Source organism: Camelina sativa, chromosome 14 (genome assembly GCF_000633955.1).
Source record: "Camelina sativa cultivar DH55 chromosome 14, Cs, whole genome shotgun sequence".
NCBI lineage: Eukaryota > Viridiplantae > Streptophyta > Magnoliopsida > Brassicales > Brassicaceae > Camelina > Camelina sativa.
In genome coordinates this window covers 8,120,750-8,129,707 of record NC_025698.1, presented here as the reverse complement: position 1 = coordinate 8,129,707, position 8,958 = coordinate 8,120,750, and the positions used below count along the sequence as shown (strand labels likewise).

At 31.2% G+C, this 8,958-nt stretch overlaps 2 protein-coding genes across 5 annotated transcripts; both read left to right on the top strand.

Annotated features, from left to right (window-relative positions):
• On the top strand, nt 822–1,583 carry LOC104743350 (VQ motif-containing protein 1). Its single transcript, XM_010464445.2, has one exon. It carries the CDS (start codon nt 1,009–1,011, stop codon nt 1,300–1,302), a length of 294 nt encoding a protein of 97 aa, XP_010462747.1. The 5' UTR covers nt 822–1,008; the 3' UTR covers nt 1,303–1,583.
• LOC104740405 (protein SIP5-like) lies at nt 1,765–4,585 on the top strand. Of its 4 annotated transcripts, none has more exons than XM_010460984.2 (9): nt 1,765–2,111; nt 2,401–2,610; nt 2,731–2,782; nt 2,872–2,917; nt 3,010–3,091; nt 3,194–3,344; nt 3,428–3,491; nt 3,829–3,895; nt 3,983–4,585. In XM_010460984.2, the coding sequence occupies exons 2-9, from the start codon at nt 2,410–2,412 to the stop codon at nt 4,319–4,321; spliced, it is 1,002 nt and encodes a 333-aa protein (XP_010459286.1). In that variant the 5' UTR covers nt 1,765–2,111; nt 2,401–2,409; the 3' UTR covers nt 4,322–4,585. The 4 variants fall into 4 exon arrangements, with proteins under 4 accessions (XP_010459286.1, XP_010459284.1, XP_019090862.1 ...); XM_010460982.2 differs by having other exon boundaries at nt 2,383–2,610; XM_019235317.1 differs by lacking the exon at nt 1,765–2,111 and adding an exon at nt 2,140–2,221.

Sequence of the window (8,958 nt, the reverse complement as noted above, 5' to 3'; positions counted from 1 at the left end):
TAGGCAAATGCCAATCCAAAGTAAGGGGATTAATTAGGTGATTGACCATCAGATTAGGATGGAGAACTCTACCCCTGCCATTCGCCGGTCTTGGCTGATGATCCGGGATCCACGGGTCTCTCCAAACGGAAATATTATGTCCCGTCCCGACGAGCCACCTCGCCCCTCTTTCTACTAAACCCTTTGTCGAAAAAATACTCCTCCATGCAAAGGATGGGGAATAGGGTTTAGTCGCCAGTAAAGGATGTTTTCTCCTGAAATATCGACCGCGCATCACCCGCGCCATTAGAGAATTTGGGTAGTGAATCAACCTCCAAAACTGCTTAGCCAGCATTGCATCATTAAATTCTTCCAGAGCACGGAATCCCAAACCCCCATCGCATTTATCCTCACAGAGCTTATCCCAAGCTACCCAATGTAGACCTCTGGCCTTATCATTAGACTTCCACCAAAATTTTGAAATAGCACTCGTAAGTTTGGACGTTAACTCCTGAGTTAATTTATAACATGACATGACATGAGTCGGAAGAGCTAACGCAACTGATTTGATCATAATCTCTTTACCCCCTTTTGATAAAATCTTCGCCGACCAGCCATTAACTCGCTCATCTAAACGATCATTAACATAACTAAAAACTTCAGTCTTCGAGCCCTGGAGATTTTCAGGAATGCCCAAATAGGAACCCATTCCACCCTCTCTAGAAATACCAATAACATTTTTAATCCGAGATCTTACATCAGGCGGGACTTTCTTGCCGAACATAATGGACGATTTCTCCAAATTGACCTCCTTGAACATAATGAACATAATTAAAAATCTTTAACATGACAAAAGTTCAGTCTTCCCACGAATATAATCTTTCATTTTCTATGTATATATCTTCATAATTATCTACACATATAAATACAAGAAACATCTCCGGAGATCCAAAAGGCAAAACTACTCAACAGAGCAAAACCAAGTGACTTATTTTTTATCGTGTAACAAAATTCATAGAAAACAAAAGGATGGCTGGAGTGAGATCAGAGCCGATGAAGGTTGTATTCATAAACACACAGTACGTTCAGACAGATGCTCGGAGCTTCAAGACGGTTGTTCAAGAACTCACCGGTAAAAATGCCGTCGTGGCCGATGGTTCTTTCGAGTTCTCCGGTCAAGGCTACGGTGGTAAAGATTCATCGCAGAGGTTCTGCAGCACAGGAAAAGAAACAGAAGGGGGTGCAGAGACGACGGAGTTCGATAGCCTTTTCAGGGAGACCCCTCCCGTCGGCGAATTGTACAATCTTTGGTCAGCCAATTGACTCTTAGTGAAAAAAATTAGTTTTTTACTTATTTTAATTTCACAAATTTGGTCTATTTGAGGCCCATTGGGTTTAATCTTAGTATCATCATCTCAAGCCTCTGTAAAATACGCGAGTGATCTGATCCCTTTACTCCTTTAGAATGTGAACATTTTTTTTTTTTTTCTTAATGCATTTTTAATGTACATAAGGAAATAATATGCACTTTTTGAAATTATATGTAGCAGAATTACATATTTTTTTAAAACCAGATTTATATTATCATTAATACGGTTTTTTTTTTCGTCTAGTGTATTATTTTATAGCAAAAAAGACAAACTTTTTTTTTTTAAATTGACAAAAGTCGAAATGAATAAAGTATCAAAAAAAAAAAAGCGTGGAGAAATTTAACGCGCGAGAGGGGCGCGTGGGAGATAACGAAGGAGGAAGAGTGAAAACAAAAACAAAAAAGATAGACGAAGGTTCATTTCTTTGGTATCGGACTAACTCCACCGTTTACGATTCTTCTTCATCAATTCAATTCCATCATCTTTGTCGAAATTTACAATCTTTTTCAGTCAAAAGAATCGGTAAATCATACCGAAAACTCAAAACTTTCAGACACGAAACTCTGTTTTTTTTTTAAAGGAAAAAAGAAAAAATCTTTGCGATTATACACATTGTACGTAGCGGTAGAGCTACACAACAACATTACTGTATCTCTCTCTCTCTCTCTCTCTGACAGAGGAAAAGTTCTGATCTTTGTCTTCTCTTATCGTTATCTAAGTCTCTGACTCTCTCTCTGCCTCGAGATTCTCCACTCCATTAAGGTATATTCGCCGACTCTTTCAACTTTTCTTACTTATTTTATATTCAAGGGTTTGAAATTGTTGTTCTGCGACCCTTCAATTGCGTGGAGTTGCTGTAATTGATATTAAAGGTTGGAAATTTTGGGTTTTGATCTTTGTTAGTTTCGTGAAAAAAGGAATCTTTTTTGGATTGCTGCGTGCTCTCAATTGCGTTTGTGGATTGTAGAAAGGAAAATACAGTGTTTGATTTCTTGTTGTGAATGTGTGTGTTCTCTGTGATCTTAATTTGAAGGCATAAAGCATTGAATAGGCAATTGTGATGGGTAATAAGCTGGGAAGGAAGAGACAGACTGTGGACGAAAGGTTCACTAAGCCACAACAAGGTTTATACATGAGCAAAGATGTTGACATTAAAAAGCTTAAGAAGCTCATCTTAGAGTCTAAGCTTGCTCCTTGTTATCCTGGTCATGAAGAAAGCTCCTGCCATCATGATCTTGAAGAGTGTCCTATTTGCTTTCTGGTTTGTATTTTGTCTCTTCAAGTCTGTCTTTCTTCCTTCCTTATTGCCTCAATTAAGAAGATGAAATTGACTAACTCTGTGTAATTTATTGTTCTTGTTCTTTTTCTTGTGTGCTTCTAGTACTATCCGAGCCTTAATAGGTCAAGATGTTGTATGAAAAGCATTTGTACAGGTAAATTGAATATATTCGTCGGCCATCTCATAACTATCGAATCTTTTATATTCTTGTATTCATCGACTTTGTGTTTTGGTTTTACACAGAGTGCTTTCTGCGGATGAAGAGTCCTAATTCAGCTCAACCTACTCAGTATCCTTTGATTTCTCATATTACGTATTAAGGTTTTGTTCTTCACATATGGACATTTTTCTCTTTCCTTGTCACCCTTAACAAAATGTAAGATGCCCGTTTTGCAAAACTTCCAATTATGCTGTCGAGTATCGTGGAGGGAAGACTAAAGAGGAGAAGAACATTGAACAAATTGTAAGCCAGACTTAAATCTTGAAATACAGTTACTTTCTCAATGAGTATACGATTGAAGTACTGGCTGATTCTGCCCGTATCTGTTCTTTTTGTGTTCTGAAGGAAGAGCAGCGAGTTATAGAAGCTAAAATAAGGATGAGGCAGAAGGAGGTTGAAGAAGATGAAGAAAGAATGCAGAAACGTCTGGAATCATTTTCTTCTAGTTCTAGCACTAGTGCAGCAGCTGTTGATACAGAATATGGTTCTGCTGCAGGTTAGTCTCGGTTTCAGCATGTCTCAGAACTTCCATTTATGTTTTTCTTGGTTTGCAATCACAATCAAATAGTTTTAACGCAGAGGATGATGGGGAAATTGTTTCATCTGAAGACTCATGTCTTCCATCGCATCCTCAGGTTACAAGGTTTGTCATTTTTCCTAGAAATGGATCTTAGTGAATTTTTATGTCGCTTCATGCCATGAGGTGCATAAGATTCATCCCCACAACCATTTTTCTCGATTTAGCTGTTTTATTTTCATTGGATTAGTTCTTTCTCTTGAGAAACTCTGATGCTTCGAGAACAATCATCACAACATCTTGTTAAGTTGTCTCTAGTTAATCAATCATTGTATTACATTTTTCACATCATTCCTTTTCTGGCTAAAACTATATTTACAACGGTAATACCTGTTTTAGAAATTTCAATCTGAGTGGTCTACATCAGGTTACTTATTATGTGGTTATCTGGAAAACTCTTCAGGGATGGCCAATCTGACTTCGATCTTGAGGACATAATGGTCATGGAAGCAATATGGCTCTCATTGCAGGTAAGTTGTTCGATTGCTGTATTTTAACTTTTAAGGATGTTGTGTTTCCTGAATAAGATAAGCCTAACTCTTTTCATTTTGAATCAGGAATCTGGAATTCAGAGAAATACTTCACCTGGTGAAATTTCAGAGAAAGATCATAACGTGGAACCATCGACTCCATCATCATCATCTCCATCGGGTGGGCTAGCTTGTGCAATCGCTGTTCTTGCTGAACGCCAGCAAATGGTTGGTGAATCTTCCTCCAATCAAAACGATAACGTTGCATCACACAACATGGTTATAGGCAGTTGTAACAACAGCCATTACAATACCATAGCCGAAGATAGTAACCATTACCTTCAAGGAGCAGGAACCAGCTATGCAAGATCTGATATAGCTGATGATAGTGGGAGTGAGGTTTCTAGGGAAGTAACATGGCAATAGAGTTCCTAAATGTAGAAAGTTTTAAGAGTTGTTATATAGTCGTTGCTTATATATGTTAGTGTGAGTGAATGATTTTAGTTTTGTTAGTTAGTTTTCAGGGTGTTTGTTGATCACTCGTACATGTGCCAATAGGAAAAGACAAATGGTTTTCAATTCCAATAGAGAAGGTTGGTTGTTTGGTTATATATTCCGATTGACTGGTAACATACGGGTCCGGTACAAATCTGTAAAGGCCAGGAAAAGAAACTTTGCTTTAGATTTGCAGCGAGTCTTTTGCGATTGATTGATAATACAAAAAATGGAATATATATCGTTATTCTGTGAGAATCTATATTGGTAGAACCTTGCATAAATGCGGAGTGATTTTGCCATCCCATGAACTATCAGTTTGTATGAGTTTGTGACAAATGGATGATTGTGGGATGCAAAGGGGGAGTAAAAGAAAAGTTAGTTAGTAGTTGAAGAAATGAAGATTCATATGCTTTGGTCTCTTTGGTATTAAATGAGAAGAGAACATAAAAATTGAATTGTGGTGGTCATCTTTGGGGTTTTAACTTTTAAGGGGTTTATTATAGCCTTTTAGGGATTTGCTTAGAGTTCCTCCACTCACATGCCTTTGTCTTTGATTTTTGAAATATCAAGAACACTTCACCTTTTCGGAGCGTCCATTTACATTTAGTTGCCCACAAGTAATAAAAATTCCTTAGAACGTAAATGTGAGTACTGAGTACTATTATAGTTTCTACTTTTTGACCAAACCATTTAACCCATGTTAGTCCGAGTCCTATTGGGATTTATATTCGAAATGGGGAATGATCAACTTAAACAAAGTTGTATATGTTTTGGAAGTTCGTGATTATTAGTTTTTCTTTTTTACACACACCATTCACCTTTATTTTAAAACTATAAAGAATATCGAGTACGACAAATTATGAACTGAAAAATCAAATTTCATGAAACAGGAGTACTATTATTATACTGTTTTCAAACACGTGAAACTAAATTTGAAGGTGAATGATTTTGTAGCGCACTATTTGAAGTAATAGAGCCAACTACATAGTCTATTACACTGACCAAGTAATGACAATGACCAACTAAAATGAAATTCAAATTTGCCGGTGACAATCATATATATAAATATATAAAGTAAGGTTTCACTCTCTCTTTATTAGTATTTGACAATGCAATTTTAACAAAAAAAAGTATTTATATTAAAACATAAATTTAAAAATAATTAATTTTTACATTTAACTCACATAATATAAAACTGAAATTATATAAATTCCTCTATAAATTATGCATTAACTTTATTTCTCCACTAAGTTGTATCAATCAATTGTATTAAAACAAAACAATAAATTAGAATGGTAACTCTCATTTTTCTAAATGTAATTTTTCATCATTTCTTCCTATAAATACTCATGATCATATTCTCTTAGTCTATCACTCTTTCATTCTCTCATCTTCTTCCACTACTCTCAAATCTCTTTTGTTGTTTTGTTTTGTTTTGTATTTTTTTTGTTATTGTTGTTGTATGGGTTATAAAAAATCAAATCAAATATCATTGTAAAAAAGCTTAGTTTTAGAGTTTGTATGATATGTATATCTTATATATATATTTTAATCTTTTAAAAGGAGTCATTATTTTATACTTTCTTACAATATTCACCACACAATAAGATCATGAAGTTGAAATGATCCATATCTAATTATCTATTATGTCTCTGGTTATCTCACATATTCATGTATCATTTTTAATAATTTATAAAGATCAATATAATTATCCATTTATAAAGTCTATTTTGTTTTGTAAAGTCTATCATCTCTATTTATAAAGAACTATTTTGTTTTGTGATCCAATTGATAAATCTGCAAAGATCAATATAATTTATATATATATATATATATATTTCTATGATTTGAGGTTTTTGAAAACAAAAAGAACATAATTAAACAATTGGTTTTTGTGTGTTTAATCAAAATAAAAAATGATCCAAAAAAAAAATCATATTCAACTGGAACTTAAATATAAAAATAAAATATAATTTTAAAAATACCGTTTAACTAAATTCTCTAAAGATGAAACCATTAGTATGAAATCTAGCACTATACATTAAATTGATGAGTGAAAAACAAAAAAAAAAACCTAAAAAAGATAAGTCATCCTTGGGGTTTTAAAAATTATTGGGATTGAAGAATTCATATAATTTTATAAGAAAACTAATTTAGTTTGTCACTTCAGAAGTAATATTTTTTTATTTTGAAATATTATGTGTAAGTGTTGAGTTTATATCAACAAACAGCCAAATCATGTGAATTTTGATTCGGTCACTTGGTATTCCTTTTATTTTAGGTTATAAAAAATTAAAATATTTATTTATAATTAAAGTTATGAAAATCCATTTAACTCAAATGTAACTCCTATCCAATAATTGTACATTAATTCATTCCTCCTACTAACTGATTTATCTTTCAAGAGAAAATATTTTTGGTTAGATTTTAATACTTTTTAATTAATTTGGTTGGCTAAACTTATATTCATATTTTGGTTGGCTAAATTAATATATTTCTCATGTAAAATTATTATTTATAATATATTTCTCATTTCAAAGTTTAAAGCAATATATCATATATATAAAAGTAAGGTTTTGGTCTCTCCTTATTGGTTGATTTTCATTTAATGTTTCTAATTTTTTTTATTTTTTTATTTGCTTTCTAATTGTTATAAACAATATTTAAGACCCAACAAAACACAATACATTTAACTCACACATTAAAATAAAATTATAACTGAAAATAAAATAAATTATACATTAATCATATGCTACCACTCAATTTTATTCAAACACAATAAATTACTATTGTAACTCCATAATTCTAAATGTAACTTCCATCATTTCTTATCATATAAATAAGCATTCTCTCAATCTCTCATTCTCTCATATTGCCATTCTTTTACTATCTCATTTTCACATTCTCTCTACAATACCTCAAATCATTTTTCATTTTTGATTTCTTAATTATGTTGTATGGGTTGTAAAAAACAAATGAAATATCATTGTAAATTTTTAATGCTAAATTTTAATTTTAGAGACTACATGATATATATTTTACATTGTTCTTATTTTAAAAGATTCATCTCCATTATCTAATTTGGATTATTATCTTATAAGTAATCATTCTCTCCTCCTCTCCCACCAATATCAAATGTTGTTATATCTCATATGTGTTGTAAGAGTTTGATTCTATATTTTAATTTAGAAAGTATTATATATATATATATATATATTTTACATTGTTCTATTTTTTAAATATTCATCTTCATTATCTAATTTGGATTACCATCTTATAGTAACATTCTCTCCTCCTCTCCTACCAATATCAAATGTTGTTATATCTCATATGTGTCGTAACTTGTAAGAGTTTGATTCTATACTTTAATTTAGAAAGTATTATATATATTTAACATTGTTTTCAATTTTTATTTTATTTATATAAAAATAAAATATTTCTTTTATATTTCTTGCCATTCTAATCTATTCATATTTATTTTTTAAATTTGCATAGTTAAATTTAAATTCACATATGTTGGTTTTAACAAAAAAATCAACTTTATTTGAGAATTAGATGTTGCTATTCATTTTTAAACGATCAATGTGTAACATAATATATATAAACATTTTGTCTTGCAATCACAAGTTCCATTTTTATTGCTTAACTCTATGGATAAACTATAATATATGTTGTCCTATTTGTAGGAACAACAACATACTTATTTAATATATTTATAAGAGCAGATGATTAATCGAAATAAACATTTCTCCAAAATTTAGAATTCAATCAGTGTGAGTGTACTTATTACTTTGAAAAACCTTTACATTGAAGTTCATAAAATCATATAAGAAAACTAAAATACTATGTCACTTCAAATTTGGAAGGAAACACTTGGTATTCCTTTTTAAAAAAGTCAAGACACATATAAAAATTTATTAATATTTAACTCACTTTAAAGACATTAAAGGTCATTTAACTCAAAAATAACTTCTATCCAATAATTTCATACATTCCTCCCACAAAAATATATATATATATATATATATATATGTTCAAGATTGTATTTAAATATTACATAATTTTTTAGTTAGCTAAATTTATAGTCACATATATACAATATATATACATAAGAATTTATATTACTTATTAACACCATAATTCGACTCATTATTTGCTTAACTCAAAATTGGTTTCAAAGCCAACTAAAGAAAAACAGAAACGATCTTATTGATAATAGACCAAAACATGGGCATACAAACATAATCACTTACACATAAGATAATTATTTTTAAAAAATAACTTATTATTGCAACATCAACGTATGAAGGGTTTACATAAGCAGTTAATCAGAAAATCTAAAATACAATAAATGTATTGGGAACAATATCAGTCAATGATAAGATTGGATCTTCAAAAGCAAGAAACAACATCCTAATAATTCATAAAAAATAAACACCACAATTGTACACATCTAAACGAAATGGTATAAACATATAGTGTATAAATACAAGTGACTGCAAAACCCATATATACCTAATTAAAACAAAATAATACAAAAAAAGAAAACGAAAAAAACTAAAAAA

What these genes read in the sequence shown, in the direction of transcription:
- LOC104743350 (XM_010464445.2), top strand. Translation starts at nt 1,009, where the DNA reads ATGGCTGGAGTGAGATCAGAGCCGATGAAGGTTGTATTCATAAACACA.
- LOC104740405 (XM_010460984.2), top strand. Translation starts at nt 2,410, where the DNA reads ATGGGTAATAAGCTGGGAAGGAAGAGACAGACTGTGGACGAAAGGTTC. An exon ending in AATTCAGCTCAACCTACTCA is followed by an intron (nt 2,918 to 3,009) that starts GTATCCTTTGAT and finishes ACAAAATGTAAG; the next exon opens with ATGCCCGTTTTGCAAAACTT. An exon ending in AGAATATGGTTCTGCTGCAG is followed by an intron (nt 3,345 to 3,427) that starts GTTAGTCTCGGT and finishes GTTTTAACGCAG; the next exon opens with AGGATGATGGGGAAATTGTT.